The sequence below is a fragment of the Phocoena sinus genome, chromosome 14 (genome assembly GCF_008692025.1).
Source record: "Phocoena sinus isolate mPhoSin1 chromosome 14, mPhoSin1.pri, whole genome shotgun sequence".
Classification (NCBI taxonomy): Eukaryota; Metazoa; Chordata; class Mammalia; order Artiodactyla; family Phocoenidae; genus Phocoena; species Phocoena sinus.
Window position 1 is genome coordinate 12,820,262 of NC_045776.1, and position 20,681 is coordinate 12,840,942.

The window sequence follows — 20,681 nt, forward strand, 5'->3', positions numbered from 1 at the left end:
ACCAAATATGCAATAGAGAACATTAACAAAGCAAAACAGCAATTCTTTGAAAAGGAAAACAAAATTGAATATCAATTGATACTGATCAATGATATCAATTGAAGACATAAATATTAATAATGAAAAGGGAGACAAAACAGATTAAGCAGGGATTAAAAAGAGATTATTATAAATAACCTTGTGGCAAATTTTTAGAAAAATTTATTTTACCAACACTAAATCAAGGGGAAAAAAACAGGCCTAAATAGTCTTATTACCATTTAAGAAAATGAATACTTTTTTAATTACCAAGAAAATATCAGGCTCATATGGTTTCGCAGGTGAGTTTTATCAAAGTTCCAAGAAATAGATCATTGCAAACTTGTGCAAACTCATCCACCAAACGAGAAAAGAAGAAAAAGACCCCAGCCTATTCTATGAGGCCAGTATAACCAAAAACAGATCAGAACAGTAAGAGAAAGGAAAATTACAGGCCAACCTGAGTCATGAACACTTATCTTGAACAAAATGTTGCATCAGAATCCAGCAATACAGAAAAAAATATACCAAGAACAAAAGTTGGATTTACCTCAGGAAAGATGGTTTAACGTTATTGGAACTATAAAGTCATTAATCACATTAACAGATTAAAGAAGAAAACTGTATGATCACCACTACAGTTGCAGAAAAAGCATTTGATGACATTCTCCACCCATTCATCATTCATGATAAAAACTCTAAGCAAACTAAGAACACAAAGAACTCACTTAAGCCAACAAAGGATATTTATGTAAGGTAAACTTCAATGTTAATGATGAGATATCACTCTCTTACCTTACTTTTTCTGTTCAACACTATACTAGAGTCCTGGCCATTGCAATAAGACAAATAAATGTATTGAGGAAGAAAGAAAATTGTCATTATTTGAATATGAGATGATTAGCTACATAGCAAACTCCAAAGAATCTAGAGACATTAGAATAAATAAGAAAATTTAGCAAGGTGGCTGGATATAAGATTAACACTAAAAAAATCAACCACATTTCTATACACCAAAGAGAAAATATAATTTTATAAAAATGCTATTTAAACTAATCCATATTGACAGAAATCAGGCAGTGTTTTTTGGGAATGGGTAGGAGTGAGCAGAAAAGTAGGGACAGAACGGTACAAAGGAGCACAAGGGGACTATCTGTCAAATTGTACTCATGGAAGTATAATACAGTTATCAAATTGTTATCAAAATGTACAGTATGTTGTATATCAATTATACCTCAATAAAGTTAGGCAAAGATGTAGAGAAATGTGCACTGATATGAGCATGATATGATGTAACAACCTTGGAAAACAATTGGATATCATCTTGTAAAAGTAAATGTGCATATATGGCCTATAGCCCAGTGACTGCACTCTTGAGAGCAATATTTCTCAAGGAGGTCATTATAGGAACTTTGGATTGAATAGTTCCTTGTGTACATTATGCAGGACTGTCTAATATTTTTGCATGACATTTTACTCTCTGAGCCCCTGCCCTGTAGATGCCAATAGTGTCCCCCTGCAGCAAAAGATACTAGTATTAACCAAACACACTATCTACTTTTCCCAGAACCTTTGCAATTAAGATGGAGTCATGTGACTAGTTCTGGCCAATGAGCCATGAGCAGAAGTGGCATGTGTCACTTCTACAACCAGATATACAAGAGCCAGCTAATGACCCTCCAGTTACCTCTTCTCCTGCCTAAGCAGCAAAGGAAGCCACGTGTTACAAATATTATAAGAGAGAAGGACCCCCATCAGGCTGGGTTCGTACATAATTACTTGAAAAAAGAAATCTCCACCCACCCACACTGGACAAATAGTGTGAGTGAGAAATAACTGTTATGATAAGTCACTGAGATCTGGGGGTTTTGTTACCACAGCATAACTTAGCTTACATCAACTGACTACCCAATCATTTGACAATCAAAACACTTGCACATATTACCAAATGTCCCCTTCAGGCACAGCGACGAGAGTTGAGAAATGCTGCTCTAGAAAAACTACTTGTAAACCAGGAGGCATATCAAAATAAGACTATCTCAAGAGCACTATTTATAACAGAAAACTAGAAGCAACCCAAATGTCAATCAATAAGAAAATTACTTAAGATATTTTAGAAATTTGGAACATTTACAGAGTGGAACATTATACAGAAATGAAAACCATATATAGCAAGTAATATGGAATCTTATTATGAAACATAATATTGAGTGAAAAAATTCAATCACAGAAAACCACAAACAGGATGATACCATTTTTATTAAGATCAAAACAAGCAAAACATAGTTATATGATAAAATTTATTTCAAAAAAGTAAGCAAATGATGAATACATATTCTAGGACAGTGGATTCCTCTGGGGTAGGAGGAGGCAATGGGACAGATGCAAAGAGAACTCGGGTAGAGACACTGGTATTGATGCTGCTGTACTTCCTAAACTGAGTAGTAAGTTAACAGTTACTCAGCTTATTATGCCTCATGGCTTAACAAATATTACATAAAGTATTAATGTAAATAAGTTATCTAAAAATTTATGTTCAATTTTAAAGAAGAAATTAAATATAATAATTGTACATGAATAAAAACTTATTAAACAAATGTCTTTCAACAATTTAATAGAGCTTTAACTTCATATTTGAATTCTATATTTGAAAACATAAACTAATGATCACGTTCAAGTAGTGTGTCAAAATTTATTATCACAACAATTACAGCATCTATCTCACACCTCATTTCTAGCTCTTTTATATAAATTAGAAAACAAAAACAAAAACACCTCTTCCATTTACTCTCAGATTTTCCTTTAACAACAGAACAGAATGAGAAAAGGAAAGACAAACATTAATGAAAACTCACATTGCAAAGAGTGAATTATTTTTTCCTAACGTGGTTAATATAATTTTTCAACATACTCAATTATTTTTAAAGGTGTAGCACAAAACAGGTTTTACAAGCTTTGTCTGTGAGAAAAAGAAGCTGTTAACTTTCTATCCACTCAATGGTAGAAGTACATCCAGTAATAGGTAGGCCTGGGAAACAGAACAAGTCTCTAGCTCTGAATAAAAATGCTAATTATAACTGGATCTTCTCTCACCTTACCTGAACATTCCACTGTTTCCCTGCCTCTGCTTCTCTGAGCACAATAATCTTTCTGACCACCTCCTTTATATGTCAAGAGATTTTTCACCCTTCAAGTTCTATCATAATTGTTACCTCCTTCATCACAAAATCCCCTGATTCCCCCCCACAAAATGTAATCTCTTCCACTTATCTTCCACCCTACTTTTTTGCACCTCTCGTAGAGCAGATATTGTTGTGTCCATCCTTCGTTTCCAGATAGTAATTATAAGTTATTCGAAGGCAGAGACGGTGACTTACCCATCTTGGTATTTCTGGGATGCCAAGCAAAGTGGCTTCCCCACAGAGGATATTTAATAAACAGTTATATTAAATTTGCCTATGCAAATGCCTAACACCAGAGAAGAAGGAAACAGATTGTTGACCTATCAGGGCATCAAACATTAAATATGCATTTTTAATGATGAGTTATGGAAGTAATAATGATGACTAAGTTTTCAGATCCATCCAAAGGACAAGATCTTCAGTAATAAACTATCAATAATGCTTCAATGCTCAGACAGAAGTTAAGAAGCCATGGTTTCAAAATGGGTGAATGAAATAGACCTAAACACACCTCACAGACTAGCCAAATCTATTTTTTTTAATGATCAAGTAACGATCAAGAAAAAAATTTTTAATATACCCCTGATTTCTAAAAACCCATTTCTTCATCCAAATTTACCTTTACCATTATTAACAGATTATCATATCATTTAAAAATCAGGAAGTACGGGCTTCCCTGGTGGCGCAGTGGTTGAGAGTCTGCCTGCCGATGCAGGGGAAACGGGTTCGTGCCCTGGTCCGGGAAGATCCCACATGCCGCGGAGCGGCTGGGCCCGTGAGCCATGGCCGCTGAGCCTGTGCGTCCGGAGCCTGTGCTCCGCAACGGGAGAGGCCACAACAGTGAGAGGCCCGTGTACCGAGAAAAAAAAAAAAAAAAAAAAAAAAATCAGGAAGTACTGACATATAATTATGGTAATGATACCCCTACCAGTGCTTGGAGTTTATAAATAAATCTGGCAAAGAAAAGAATGTAATACCTTCCTAAGCAATCTTGTTCTTTCTGTTGATATTTTATAAATGATAGGAATAAAACAGTTAACATGCCCAAAGAAAAGCAGCCAGTATGTTGGAAATATCTATCAGCTGTATCACAGGTCTTCTCTGAAATGAGTAGCATTTCAGGTTCAAAATTCATGACTAGCTATAGTGATAAACTAAAAGTACTAACCCCACTGGTCACTAAACACAAATAAACAGAGAGGTAAGGCAAAGCGGGATCACAGATTCCTGCTAGAGAGTCTAACCTTTGATAAGCACACCTGAATGATCCTAAGGTCATGGACTTGGGGATCACTGTACTATACTATAAAATACATGCTCACAATATCAAAAGGCATCTTCTCATAAATAATAATTTATCACCTACAGTCTGAAATATAACAGTGAAATTCTAGTTGCTCTATTTTCAGTCACATAGTTAAGGTGCATGTACTAAGAAGTGAACATAACCAGGGCTTCACGTGAGCCAATGGCATTGTTATTTTCCAAAACTCCACAAACCAAAAATGTCCACTGGTGGAGGCACAACAGGAATGATGAGTCAAAAACCATCTACCCCTGGGACTTCCCTGGTGGTCCAGTGGGTAAGACTCCACACTCCCAATGCAGGGGGCCTGGGTTTGATCCCTGGTCAGGGAACTAGATACCGCATGCACGCCACAACTAACAGCCCCCATGCTGCAACTAAAAGATCCCACGTGCCGCAATGAAGATCCTGCATGCTGCAATTAAGACCCAGCACAGCCAAAATAAATAAATACATAAATAGATTTTTTTAATTGAAACTCTTTAAAAAAAAAAAAACACCTACCCCTTATTACAGAAATGACTCAAAGTAAGCTTCTTAATGACACTGGGAAATCTGTTAGTATTTGGTTTGTTTTAAACTTACTTTCCCACCAATTAGTGGCAGAACATGCATCTTTCCGGTCAAGCTGTCTTTCACAGATGATACTATTAGGCAGGTCCCACACAGGATAACTTGGCGTCTGGTCCATCGGTTCACTGGCAACTGCATTTTGCCTTTACGGACATTATACATTCCTGAGAGCTGAATCCGTTCAGAGCTACCAGTGCTGTGAGGTTTTCCTGCAACAAACACAAGCAAACATTTTAGTCTTAAAGAAATGGGCTTTTTTGCTACTCATCAGTATACCAGATAAATTACTTGGACAACAGAGAATAATTATAGATAAACAATCTAATTTATAATTGAGAGAATCTGAAACCTGCAGTAATGCAATTATGATAAGAACTACCAAATCTGCTCCACATGTACCTTTTAATATAGGTGAAGAAGAGTTTTTTCCTTAAAAAGCTTATAACCTAAGTTTTTTCTGCTATATCCTTCATAATTTAATCTTACATTTAAAACAGAAATGGCTTCAAGATTTTCATGAATGCGAGAGTTAATTTAAGTACACTAAGAAGAAAATATTATAGACTGATATAGAAAGATAACATTCAAGATCTAGCATTTAATGAAACTAATCAGTTTTAATGGAATTAGCCACTCATATTCTTCCTCCTACAGATATTTAATGTACATTTACTATTAAGGGGACAATTAAAAATGAATGACTTGGGCTTACCTGGTGGCGCAGTGGTTAAGAATCCACCTGCCAATGCAGGGGACACAGGTTCAAGCCCTGGTCCAGGAAGATCCCACATGCCATGGAGCAACTAAGCCCATGCGCCACAACTACTGAGCCTGCACTCTAGAGCCCGCGAGCCACAACTACTGAAGCCCGCATGCCTGGAGCCCGTGCTCCGCAACAAGAGAAGCCACCGCAATGAGAAGCCCACGCACCGCAATGAAGAGTAGATCCCGCTCACCACAACTAGAGAAAGCCGGTGCAGAGCAACGAAGACCCAACACAGCCAAAAATAAATAAATAAAATAAATAAATTTATTAAAAAAAAAAAAGAAATGGGCTTCCCTGGTGGCGCAGTGGTTGAGAGTCCGCCTGCCGATGCAGGGGACACGGGTTCATGCCCCGGTCCGGGATGATCCCATGTGCTGCGGAGTGGCTGGGCCCGTGAGCCATGGCCGCTGAGCCTGCACATCCGGAGCCTGTGCTCCGCAACAGGATAGGCCACAGCATTGGGAGGCCCACGTACCACGAAACAAATAAATAAATAAAAACTAACATAAATGCCAAGTAGTTTTGGTAGATGTCTAATAGCTACTGGAGAAGGAAACAGGAAAAACAGCAGCACCAAAAATAGACCTCAAGAAGGTCCAAAAACTGTTTGAAGCCTCCCAATACACACCTTTGGGCAGAGATGTTTGCAAATAACAAAATCAGCATGTTTGAATTTCACTTCCTCTTTCTCCCAGTATATCAAAATGTTTTATGAAATAAATACTGTACACTGCATAAATTTGCTGGGGCTAGGCTAGAATGAAGTCTAAAAGTGGTCCACCTTTTTGAACCTGGGCCCAGCAAACAACTACACAGCTAGCATCTTCAGTGGAGAGCTCCACTGAGATGTTTGTCTACCAAATGCTAACACTCCCACAAAGGGATAGGAAACCCAGGAGACTTTCATATAGATATGGCTTCCCAAAGGCTGCCAGTGATGGATCAGACCACAGTCATTCACTTGTCCCATTCTGCACAAGTTCATTTATACCCACAGAGAGAGATGCCCAGGCTCCCAGTCTAAGAGCTCCTCTCTACATTATAGTCTCACTTCCTGTAGAGAAGAAGTGGGACAGAAGGAGATTCAGAAAACTGAAAGGTACGTGCAAGGCTAAAAATAATGGACAACACATTTACAAAATCCAATTTCCATGACTATAATACACTAACATTCTTTAACAAGGGATCTGATCTAAATACTTACATACACACACACACACACACACACACACACACACACACACACACACACACTAATGAATGCAAAGAAGCAGGCATTTTATTCAGCCACATCAGAGAGTGGCTTCAAGGACACTTGTTAACCTGTCACATTTATAGAGATCTGTGATTTAATTAGAGACTGAAGAAAAAGACAACAGAGGTACATAAGCAACAGCCCTTCAATTCTCCAACTCCACAAAAATCCTAGAGAAAGCCCCAGAGCAAATTACCAGATAGAGGACTAAGGCTAGAAGGGATACATATGAGAAAAGTATGGAGACACCAACAGACACTGGCTTTTTAGTCCCTCTTTAGAAAAATTCCCAAGGGGCCTGAACAGTCCTGGAACCTAATGGTAAGATTAGTCTGTCCCTGCCCTAAACATCCCAGTCTGAACCAATGCCCACCAAATTAAAGTTGGATCCACTGTTGTAACTTTTCCTTTAGAAATATCCTACAGGTTTAAGGCATTTCTTATACGATCTGGGACGAAAGATGGACAGCAAAAGCAAGTATTTCAAGCTGAGAGAGAAACCTGAACACAACAGAGAATGATTTAAAACATGCTTTCCCTCTCTTACTCACTTGGCACGTGGCAATTTGATAAGATTTGACATATACACACCTATAAATGAGCTGGAAAATGAGTACACTGATCATCGCTAACAGTTTCTCGTGCCCACTGTGATCCCTCCCTCTCCCTCCCACCCCACCCCCCAGCCCCACCTAGGGCCTCCCATGCTCAGACGACTGCTGATCTGCTTTTTTGTCACTTTTTGTCCGTGTTGTTGAGTGTGCCAAGAGTTCATTCCTTTTTATTGCTGAGTAGTATTTCACTGCATGAATGTATCACATTTTGTTTAACCATTCATCTGCTGATAGACATTTGGACTGTTTCCACATTTTTTGCTTATCTTGACTGAAAACATTGGTATAAACATTCTTGTGTGGATATATCCTTTTATTTATTTTGGGTAAACACGTGGGACTGGAATGGCTGGGCTGTACTATTTGACATGTCCATCTCTAATGCAGGAGAGTTCCAGTTGCTCTACCTCCTTGTCAACACTTTTAGCTGTTCTAGTACACATGTAATGGTACCTCATTATAGATTAAATTTGCATTCTCCTAATGATGCTGATCATCTTCTCAAGAGCTTATTTGCAATTCACATACCTTCTTTGCTGAGGTGACTATTTCAAATCTTGTATCCAATTTTAACTGGATTGAGTTCCTCACATATTCTGAATACAAGTCCTTTGTCAAATGTGTAACTTGCATATATTTTCTCCCAGTCTGGCTTACTTTTTCTTTTTCTTGACAGTACTTTGGGAAAGCATAAGTTTTGATTTTAATGAAGTCCAAATATCTGATTTAGCTTTTACAATTAGTGTTTTTTGTGTTGTATTTAAGAACTCTCTGACAAACTCAAGGTCACTATAATTTTCTCCTGTGTTTTCTGCTGTAAGTTTCATAGGTTTAATTCTTACATTTAGGCCTATGATTAATTTCAAGTTAATTTTTGTACACAGCAAGAAATAAGTAGAGGTTCAGGAGGTTTTTGTTTTTGTTTTTTGACAAGTGGCTATCTAAATTATTCTACAACTTTCTGTTAAAAAGATTATCCATTGGGACTTCCCTGGTAGCACAGTGGTTAAGAACCCACCTGCCAATGCAGGGGACATGGGTTTGAGCCCTGGTCCAGGAAGATCCCACATGCTGCAAAGCAACTAAGCCCGTGAGCCACAACTACTGAGCCTGCATTCTGGAGCCCGTGAGCCACAACTATGGAGCCCGTGTACTGCAACTACTGAAGCCCGCGTAGCCTAGAGCCCGTGCTCTGCAACAAGAGAAGCCACTGCACTGAGTAGCCCTCACACCCCAAAGAAGAGTAGCCCCTGCTCGCCGCAACTAGAGAAAGCCCGTGGGCAGCAACGAAGATCCAACACAGCCAAAAATAAAAAATATAAATAAATAAATTTATTTTTAAAAAAAAAAGATTATCCATTCCCGCTGAAGTGCTTTGGCACCTGTATCAAAATTCTATTGACCATAGTTGGGTGGGTCAATTTCTTGATTCTTCCCATCCCACTCATCTATTTGTCTATCTTCGACCAATATCACAGTATCCTGATTACTGAATCTTTATAATTAGTCTTGAAATCAGGTAAAATGAGTCCTCTCCTGTGAAGAATGACAGCTTTACTTCTTCCACTGCAATCAGGGTGTCTTTTATTTCTTTTTCTTGCCTTGCTGCACAAGCTAGAACTTTCCATACAATAATGAACAGAACTAGTGAAAGCAGACATCCTTTCCGTTTTCCTAATCTTAGGGGAGTAGCATTCAGTTTTTAGAAATTTTTTTTTTTTTTTTTTTTTTGCAGTACAAGGGCCTCTCACTGTTTTGGCCTCCCCCGCTGCAGAGCACAGGCTCCGGACGCGCAGGCCCAGCGGCCACGGCCCACGGGCCCAGCTGCTCCGCGGCACATGGGATCCCCCCAGACTGGGGCACGAACCCACATCCACTGCATCAGCAGGCAGACTCTCAACCACTGCACCACCAGGGAAGCCCTAGCATTCAGTTTTTCACCATTAAGAACAACAAATTGGCACAGGGAACTATATTCAATAGTTCCAACCGATAATGGAAAAGAATCTGAAAAAGAATATATATATATATATATATATATATATATATATATATATAAAACACATTCTGGGGGACTTCCCTGGTGGTGCAGTGGTTAAGAATCTGCCTGCCAATGCAGGAAACACGGGTTCAATCCCTGGTCCTGGAAGATCCCACATGCCACAGAGTAACTAAGCCTGTGCGCCACAACTACTGAGCCTGCACTCTAGAGCCCGTGAGCCACAACTGCTGAGCCTGCATGCTGCAACTACTGAAGCCTGCACACCTAGAGCCTGTGCTCTGCAACAAGAGAAGCCACCACAATGAGAAGCCCTCACACTGCAACAAAGAGTAGCCCCCGCTCACCGCAACCAGAGAAAGCCCACGTGCAGCAACAAAGACCCAACACAGCCCCAAATAAATAAATAAAAATTTTTAAATGGTTAAAAACATTCTGGATTTGGTGTCAGGGGCGAGGGTAATGCTGGCTTCATAGACTGAGCTGAAGAATTCTTTCCTCTACTTTTCTGGAATAATTTGGATGAAATTGGTAACATTTCATCCTTAAAACATCTGGTCGAATTCCCCAGTGAAGACTTCTGGATCTGGAGTCTTGTTTTTTTCTGGTTTTTGTTTGTTTGTTTGTTTTCTGTTTTGTGTGTGGTGGGGGGAGAGTGTTTAACTATAAGTTCAATTTCTTTACTAGAGTTAGGGCTATGCTATTCCATTATCTAGATATTCTTTGTGGTTTGACTTCTTAAAAAGTTTGTCCATTTCATTTAAGTTTTCATATAGTTGACATACAGTTGTTCACAATATTTCCTTATTATCCTTTTAATATCAATAAAAAACTGTAGTGATGTCACCTCTTTCATTCCTGATACTGGTAACGTACCTCTTCTTTTTTTTCTTCTGTTTTGTAATTAAGTTCATTTGTATCTTTTTTTTTAATTCCACATATAAGCGATATTGTATGATATTTGTCTTTGTCTGGCTTACTTCACTTAGTATGATAATCTCTAGGTCCATCCATGTTGCTGCAAATGGCATTATTTCATTCTTTTTTATGGCTGAGTAATATTCCATTGTATATATATATATACCGCATCTTCTTTAGCCATTCATCTGTTGATGGACATTTAGGTTGCTTCCATGTCTCGGCTACTGTAAACAGTGCCACAATGAACGTTGGGGTGCATATACATTTTTGAATTATGGTTTTCTCTGGATATATGCCCAGGAGTGGGATTGCAGGATCATATGGTAACTCTATTTTTAGTTTTTTAAAGAACCTCCATACTATTCTCCATAGTGGTTCTACCAATTTACATTCCCACCAATAGTGCAGGAAGGTTCCTTTTTCTCCACACTCTCTCCAGAATTTATTATTTGTAGACTTTTTGACCAGAGTGAGGTGATACCTCATTGTAGTCTTGATTTGCATTTCTCTAACGATTATCAATGTTGAGCATTTTTTCATATGTCTGTTGGCCATCTGTATGCCTTCTTTGGAGAAATGTCTATTTAGATCTTCTGCCCATTTTTTAATTGGGTTGTTTGGTTTTTTGGATATTGAGTTCTATGAGCTGTGTGTATATTTTGGTAATTAATCCCTTTCAGTCTGCATTGTTTGCAAATATTTTCTCCCATTCTGTAGGTTGCCTTTTGGTTTTGTTTATGGTTTCCTTCACTGTGCAAAAGCTTTTATGATTAATTAGGTCCCATTTGTTTATTTTTGTTTTCACTTCCATTACTCTAGGAGATGAACTTCTATCTTTTCTTGATCAGCTTAGATTAGAAGATTACCAATTTTATTTTTTATTTATTTTTTTCACATAAAAATGTTTATTATAATAATATTGTATAACTTTGTTTGGATTTATTATATCTTTTTTCTCATAAAAAACTGAGGGAGGAGCTTTTGTCTTTATTTTAAAGATAAGAATATTAAATAAAGTGTTTAAATTATTTTGTCCTATGTCACAAGTTGGTTTATACAGGACCAATATACAAAACTAGAGGATCAGATTATTCATTGTCTTTTTACTGCCCCATATTTCCTCCCAACAGTAGTTAGCAAAGAATACAACATTTGATCTTTATGAGTCATTCATCCTTTTTTTTTAAAAACACCTTTATTAGAGCATAACTGCTTCACAATGGTGTGTTAGTTTCTGCTTTATAACAAAGTGAATCAGCTATACATATATATCCCCCTATCTCCTCCCTCTTGCATTTCCCTCCCACCCTCCCTATTCCACCCCTCTAGGCGGTCACAAAGCACCGAGCTGATCTCCCTGTGCTATGCGGCTGCTTCCTACTAGCTATCTATTCTACATTTGGTAGTGTATATATGTCCATGCCACTCTCTCACTTCATCCCAGCTTACCCTTCCCCCTTCCTCCAATTTTATTAAACAACTCAAAGAACCAGGTTTTGGTTTCATTCTCTACTGTTTTTCTGTTTATGGTTTCATTTATATCTGTTCTTATCATTGTTTCTCTTACTAATTTTAGGATTAATTTTTGCTTATTTTTTCTATTTTCTTAATGTGGAAACTGAGGTCACTGACTTGAGGCTTTTCTTTTTTATTAATATAGGCATTTAAGTGCTATAAACTTCCTTCTAAGTACTGCTTTAGCTGCATTCCACAAATTCTGGTATGTTGTGGTTTCAAGTTACTAATCGTTTCTCTCCAGTGTTTAATCTACTGTTAATTGCATCCAGTGTACTTCTCATCTCTAGAAGTTCAATTTGGCTATATGTGGGTACATACTTATATACACATATGTGTATATATCTTCCATGTCACTCCTTAATATGCCTTTTTTTACCTTCATGACTATATGAAACAATTATAATAGCTGCTTAAGTGTCCCTGTCAACTAATTCTATCATCTGTATCACTTCTGTGTCAGTTTTATTTTATCATTTTCTCTTATGGGTCTTATTTTCCTGCTTCTTTGCACACCTGGTAATTTTTGTTTGGATGCTAGTCATTAGGAGTTTTATCTTGTTGAGTGCTGGATATTTTTGTATTTATATGAATATTATGGAGTTTTGTTCTGGGACACAATTAAGTTAGTTGAAAACAGTTTGGTTCTTACCAGGCTTGCTCTCTGGGATTTGTCATATAAGACCAGAGCAGCCTTAAGTCTAGATTTTTTTTTTTTTTTTTGCGGTACGTGGGCCTCTCACTGTTGTGGCCTCTCCCGTTGCGGAGCACAGGCTCCGGACGCGCAGGCTCAGCAGCCATGGCTCACGGGCCCAGCCGCTCCGCGGCATGTGGGATCCTCCCGGACCGGGGCATGAACCCGTGTCCTGAACCCGTGTCCCCTGCATCAGCAGGCGGACTCCCAACCACTGCGCCACCAGAGAAGCCCTTAAGTCTAGATTTATAATACCAATATTAGCAAGCAATACTCTAACTGACATCCTCTAAATTATAAGATTCTCCAGTCTGGCTGGTAGGAGCATGAACTTTGCCTGGCCCTGTGTGAGGTTCAAGGTTTATTCCCTCTGCTCCTTTTCAGTGTTTTTAAACCCCAGCCTCACATAGTTTCTTCTTCACATAAATGACTGATCAGCACTCAGCTGAAGGCTCAATGATGACTCCTTGCACATGTCCAGGACTCTCTGAGCAGCTCTTTTCTCTCCAGCACTCTACTCTGTACACTCAAACTGCTTAGCTTCAATGGACTCCCAGCTCCGTCTCCTGAACTGTGCATACCAGGCTCTGCCTGGGTTCCTCCTCCCTACAACTTAATCCTGGAACTCTTTCCCACCGTCAGTAAGATGATACAGGTTTAGGGTTGTTTTAATCTGTTTCCTTTCTCTCAAGGAGCACATCTGTTGTGGGATTTTGTGTCTTGTGCTGCCTGATGCCCAATGTCTAAAAGCTGTTTCATATATTTCATCTGATTTTTAGTTGTTTCTTCTTTTAGGTTAAAGAGTAAATGCAGTCGCTGTTACTCTATCTTGGCTGGAACCAAGTGCCAAATATTTAAATTTAATTCTTTCCCATACATACCGTTCACTTTTATAGATTACAAAAGTATTTTTCACATAATTAAAGATTTTCTTTAAAGTGTGGGTTCTCAATATATTCCTGTATTCAGAAATTCAGAGAAACCCTGTGGGACCAATGGACTAGAAGAGCTATCTGCTCTTGTCCAAAAATAGCTCCAAACTTCAGTATTATCATAGTTCTTTGACTCTTCTTTTCCAATTATTGACAGCAATTAGTATATAAGCAACTTCTAATTTACTGCCTTACTTTACATTCAATCCTAAAACAACAGGCCTAAAGTTAGCTCTCTACCCTCTTTCAAAGTAAAGGTCTAAACTTTGTGGTCTTTTCCTCCACTCAGAGGGCCTTCTTGACTTGCATATTTATAAGTATTAATCTAAATAGTTCAGTCTTCTGAACGATTCACTTCTGGTTAAGCTGGGTGTCACTATACTACCTTTCAAAAACAAATGTAAAAAGAATAATGCATAGTTCATTAATCTCTCTACACTGTCGCAAATATTAGAACTTCAACCTTAACGGATATAACTAAGATAACTGGATAGACCTACTCTGACAGAAAAATCCTGAGAATTCTAAAATAACCTCCTTTGTTGACTCAGGTGGGAGTAGGACAGATTGTTGTAACAGTTGCTTCAGACAGAGTGGTTTTTAGAAGTATGGTCCCAAGACCAGTAGTACCAGAATCACCTGGAAACTTATTAGAAATGCAAATTCTCAGGCCTCACCCTAGAAGTACAGAATTGGCATCTCTGAGGATGAAGCCCAGTAATCTGTATTTTAACAAGCCCTATATATATAAACAGCAGTCTGGATCAAAGAACAGAGATCGTTGTGATGATCAGAAAAACCCCTCCATTTTTAAAAATAAGAGTTTGGGTTTTTGCTCGTTTCTTTTCTTTTTCTTCTCTCTTCTCCTTCTCTTCTCTTCTGTAGTTTAAAGCCTAAACTTGGTGGGAGGGAGACGCAAGAGGGAGGGGATATGGGGATATATGTATACGTATAGCTGATTCACTTTGTTATACAGCAGAAACTAACACAACATTGTAAAGCAATTATACTCCAAGAAAGATGTTAAAAAAAAAAAAGACTAAACTTAAATGTTATTCCTCAAGATGAGAGAATTTCAGCTTTGAGGAGGAGTGAAGAATATAATAAAACATCACTTCTTTGGATCTTACTAACTTAGAATTTTGACCAGGAGCTTCTGAAATTAAGTCTACTCATGTTTTATCTTTCATAAGGGAATTTTATTAAATAAATGAATAAACATGATTAGAAGAGAAGTATATATTTAAGGAAAACTAACTACAGTCCATTCTGCTACAATATGTTTCATTAATACTAATTAATTCATTTATGATCATAAATAGGGGAATGAAGTCAGTATAATATGCATAGTATTGGTCCATAAGGATTAGGCACGGGGAGCCAGAATATTGGGAGTGGAATTATAACTTTCAAAAACAAAGGAAAAAAGTCCATGGTAAATGCAGTCTCAGTGTCCACAAGCCAACATTTCTACTCTTATGTAATTGTGCATTTTTAATACTCCCTAATATTGTGTCTGTAACTTCCAGACACAAGTTACCTGCCTAGGCTGCCCAGGTTATCCCCTGAGGTATCCATTATTATTTTTGTTAGTATTTTGGTTATAAAGATGCTTGGACTTAGAGTCCTGCCACTCTCCAACTCTATTTTCCCATAAACACTTTTATTTTTAATTTTCAACTTTGGAGAACATGAGAAGTTTCGGGAACATACATAGTAGCAGAAACACCTGCTTTAACTAGAAGACCACTGAACAACACAGAAATAAGTACAAATTTGGTTGTTGCCAATTACATGTCTTTGCCAAATATATCCTAGTGTCTATCTGTGGTAGTTTGAAAATATGTCCACAAATTTTTTTTAATTCTTCCCTTCAAAGGTGGAGCCCAATCCCATTCCCTTTGCTTGTGGACTGTACTTAGCGACTAGCTTCTAATAAATAGAATGTAGCAGACTCAATGGCTGCTGTAAATTCTGAAACCAGGTCATAAAAGGCAAATAGCTTCCACCTTACCCCCTCTAGGATCACTCCCTCTGAGGAAGCCAGCTGCCATGCGGACACCCTAGGGACCCTATGAAAAGGCCAACAGGTGAGGAACTGAAACTTCCTGCCAACAGCCAAAAGGGAACTGAGGCCTCTTCAGAAGCCAGGTGAGCAAGCCATACTGGAAAGATCCTCCAGTCCTTGTCAAGCCCCTAGATCCTCCAGTCCCTGTCAAGAGAACTGTGCCCCTAGAACATCTTGGCTGCAAACTTCGTGATAATCTCTAGCCAGAACTACCCAGCTAAGTCACTCCAGAATTCCTGACTCAGAGAAATTATGAGACAATAAATGTGTGCTGTTTGAAGCCACTGAGTTTTTAGGCAATAGCTAATACAACTTTACTGTGTTGGTTTCACTTAGTTCTATTTACCTGAACATAGTGAAACATTAATAACCTACATTTCCCTAAAATAATCTACAAAAATATTTACAGGACTTTGGATAACCTAGTGAGGGTCTAGTGTAATCCAAAATAATAAAAACAATAATAAGAACAGCACGTTAAGCAATCACAATGTCAAAAACTTGAAAGAATGAAAGTATTCATGATAATACAGCACCAAAAAGTAAGAAAGTCTGATCAGTACATAAGACATAGTGGAAGAATTTACCATGTCCCTGGAGCTGAAAATGGTCAGGAGTAAGTGAGAACACTCAACTCTCACCTCACCTTCTCTACCTTTAGAGCTTAGATTGATAAAACTATAAAGCATGTTTCTTATTGCATATAAATCCTTAAATCCTTCTCGACTACCTGAAGCGTCAGAAAGACTGAATTAAATTATTTGCCCAGGTTCATTTCAAGAGCTGGCAGAAGGATTTAGACGACCCCATAACAAAGGTCCAGAGACCTGAGCGTTGAACTGGCAGCTGGGAATTTTGTCTCAGAGCTGAAAGTCGAAGCAAGCTCAGCAAGGTGTGCTGCCAGGAGCTTTGAAACAGATTTAAGACTAGTTGCTTTTAGCTGATGGAAATGACAACCAGCTGCTAAATATATTTGGGAGATGGTTAATTTACGCATCACATCAAAATATACAAAGTCAACTGCCCGGTAAATCTTGCTTCTTACTGACGACAGCTACTCAATCTGATAAGGTTTATTTATGCCTCCCAAATTAGTGTAGACCCTTATCCCTGAGAAATGTCATGCCCTGAACCTTTCTCTAATCTCTAAGTTCTTGAATACCACCAGAGCTTATAATTCCCCCTATAATATTCATGAAAACAGTGCCTGGAAAATGTGCGCTACCCCTCCACACTCGTACAGATTATGTAAACACAGGGCCAAAGTAATTTTTTAAAAATCCACCAAAGCAAACTCTAATACAAACTACAGTAAAATTATCCATAAATTTTAAAACTCTGAAAAATCAAATAAAGATAATTACTATGACTATACATTGTGTGTAACGATATTAAATTAAACGATAACTTAAACGACATTAAATTAAATTAAAATGCTGAAAGGAAATGCTGCATGAAGACAAGCTACAACGGAGGGCCTCAGACTTTAGCATGCACCAAAACCACCCGGAAGGCCTTGCTATAAACAGACTGCAAGGCTCCACCACCCAGAGTTTCTGACTCAGTAATTCTGGGTGGAGGCCCGAGATTTTGCTGATGTTGCAGGTCTGAGGACCACAATTTGAGACCCACTGAGATACAGTATCAGGTTAACAATGCCTTTTTGACCTGGTGGATCATCTGCGTTTGATTAACACTGACCAAAGAAGCAGGTGAATCAATCTGGGGAAAAGATGAGAGAGGCAGCTGGGAATGAACTAGAAAGCCGGTGCTGCCTTTTACACTCCCCTCCTCCCTCCTTCCTTCCTGCACCTCCTGTCCTCGCAGGGAACTAGATTCATTGCCTAGGCACCTTTAAAGTTCCTTCCACTCCATCATCAAAATCATCCCTTAGTTATCTGATCCGATGCTCATGTCTCTTCATGGGACATATATTTAGAGAAGGTATTTTCTTCAAATGTGGGTTTCATCACAATTTTGCATTCCAGAGACTACAACCTTTCCCTGCTTTATGAGCTTCTTCAGCTCAGTTCCAGAGCACTATCTGGCTAGCTGGTGCGGCCTCCCCTCATTAACTTCATATTTGGCAAAAATACACATTTGAAAGACTTTATCAAATCAACCTGCACCTGTCAGTTCAATGTCTTCACCATCTGTTACTTCCCAGAAATGGCAGTCTCATCTTTCCTGTGCATGACCAGACCATACCTTAAGAGCCTTTTCAACATTCTCTTGAGATTTCTTTCTCATCTGATGAACATTTTTTTCCTTGGCTACAACAATCACCGAAACAGTTTCACTAACTTTTTTGTTGTCATTTCCAGTATAATGAATGGTAGACTTGTTCAGGTCCATACGTTTGTTAAACTTCTACCACATTTGACATTCTTAAATTACCTACACCTTCTATTTTCTGGCTAAAAACCCTCCCTTTGGTAGACTTCAGAATTTTCATCACCTGCTTTCCCAGCTGCCTTTATTTCTGTGGTAGTTCTCCACAAAGAATAATGGCATAAGGCACAAGCATTAAAGCATAAAACACCATTTGTGAGGAGAAACAGCTGAACTTCACTGAAATGATGAGGCTGGGCAGCAGGCCTCAGGGTAGGTTCCATTCAAATTTGTGCCCCAGAAAAACTGCAAATTACTATATATCATGAGGTTTTAGAGGCCTCAGGAATCACTAAATCTTAAATCTGAGAATGCCTAATGGTCAGTATACCCCTATTTACTCTAACTGCTCCCAAAAGAATAAACAGCACACTCACTACCTCCTGTAGATACAAATTGGGACTTGTGTCAGAGGTGATGCACACTGCTGTGCGTGTGGAAATCAGGACGATGAAGCGAGACAGCTCCACAGCTCCAGCTGAATCAAGTCTTCACTGTGACATGACTGTATTAGGAGTGCTGGAACGTTCTAGCCAGCCACCCACACACATGCAAACACTAAAACAAAAATTCTAAAATCAAGCATGAGTAATTTTTGGATAATCCACACCACTATTCCTCTCTCCTAAGACATAGTAAAAAACAAAACAAAAAAACTATATTTCAGTTTGCTTTGCCTAGAAGAACAGACTTCAGCCAAGGTGACTTGACAAGGTAACAAAGAACAATATCTACACAATCACGTAAGATGCAATGTGATTCAAAATTCTTTTCCACAGTGGTTCTCTCTGAGAGATGGGGTTAGAGTTTACTTTCCACGTTATAATACATACTGATAACGTGTAATTTGACTTTTAAAAACAAAAACAAAGATTTCAAAAGCAAAACAACTTCCGAAAAACCTTATTTTCCCCTACTCTCTACTGCATTAGATAACATTCATTTGACTACCTACCCATTTCCCTACAAGGTTGATTACACCAAAGATGATGAGTCTAGATTCAGAAGTTCTAAAACTGTCCTTAAACTATTTTGTACAAACATAACCTCAGAAATGTCTAAAACTCACCCATTCCAAATAGATGAGAATTCTCAACTTATTAGAAATCTCTAAAAAAAAAATTATAAAACCTCCCACATTTAACCCATTCCTATGATTTACTTATAGGAAACTTCAAGATCTTTATTTTAAACTTTCTCAGAATCACACACAAAATCCACTATGGGGCTTCCCTGGTGGCACAGTGGTTGAGAGTCCGCCTGCCGATGCAGGGGACGCGGGTTCGTGCCCCGGTCCGGGAAGATCCCACATGCCGTGGAGCGGCTGGGCCCGTGAGCCATGGCCGCTGGGCCTGCGCGTCTGGAGCCTGTGCTCCGCAACGGGAAAGGCCACAGCAGTGAGAGGCCCGCGTACCGCAAAAAAAAAAAAAAACCCACTATGTTTCCACTTAAATTTTTTCAATTATTATTTTGAGTACAACTCTATCATCAAAAGTTTAAAAGAAAGGGGAGTTAAAAACAAGAAAATAAACATAATCCTACTTTCTTCCCAGTATTATAAATATTTTGCTGAATTTTTTCAGTTTCTTTTAAAATTTGCAAATCATTTACATACATATAATCATAACATGCCCAGCATTTTATATCCTGCTTTATTTAGCCTCCTATTGTATCATACACTTTCCCAAGTTCTCAGCCTTTCTATTTAAAAGACTTGCAAGATACTCCATAGAACTATCCTTTGTTTTCTCATTTCTTCATTATTGATAATTGTTTCTTAATTTTCATTCTATGAATTGCTAAATCAAAGTTCATGACTTTTTTTGTTTTTGTTTTTTGCGGTACGCGGGCCTCTCACTGTTGTGGCCCCTCCCGTTTCGGAGCACAGGCTCCGGAAGCGCAGGCACAGCGGCCATGGCTCACGGGCCCAGCCGTTCCGCGGCACGCGGAATCCTCCCGGACCGGGGCACAAACCCGCGTCCCCTGCATCGGCAGGCGGACTCTCAACCACTGCGCCACCAGGGAAGCCCATGACTTTTTTTTACAACTCCTAATCCCTCTTCAATATCACCAGTTGTCCCTAGCCAGCAACTATAAATCAGCTATAAATCAAAATAAGCATGTTTCTACTACTGAATACTTTTCCCAAAGAAATGAGTAAGCTTTCCAGACATCCCAAGAACAAGTGAAAGAAAAAAATAGCACACTAAGCCATTTAATTAATAAAAATGAACCTATATCCACCACCCACAATGAAAGTAGGTTTCACATTGTTGATACCAGTAGTTGTGTTTGAATAAGACATGTGAAGTCACTACTTCTCAAATAATGATTAAAAGAAAATAGACTAAAAAGTAAACAAAAAAATCTATAATTTTCTAGTGAAAACTTTCGTATTTGTACACAAATAAGCATTCTAATTTCATCTAGGACTCCATACTGTTTTT

General features: G+C 38.5%; 1 protein-coding gene across 2 annotated transcripts in view; it reads right to left on the bottom strand.

Moving 5' to 3' along the window:
• PHLPP1 (PH domain and leucine rich repeat protein phosphatase 1) overlaps positions 1 to 20,681 on the bottom strand; it is a 208,479-nt gene that overhangs the window by 100,316 nt on the left and 87,482 nt on the right. For both annotated transcript variants that reach the window (XM_032602852.1, XM_032602851.1), the window contains exon 2: positions 5,092 to 5,288. In XM_032602852.1, the coding sequence (XP_032458743.1) occupies positions 5,092 to 5,288 (197 nt within the window). The remainder of the gene's footprint in view (positions 1 to 5,091; positions 5,289 to 20,681) is intronic.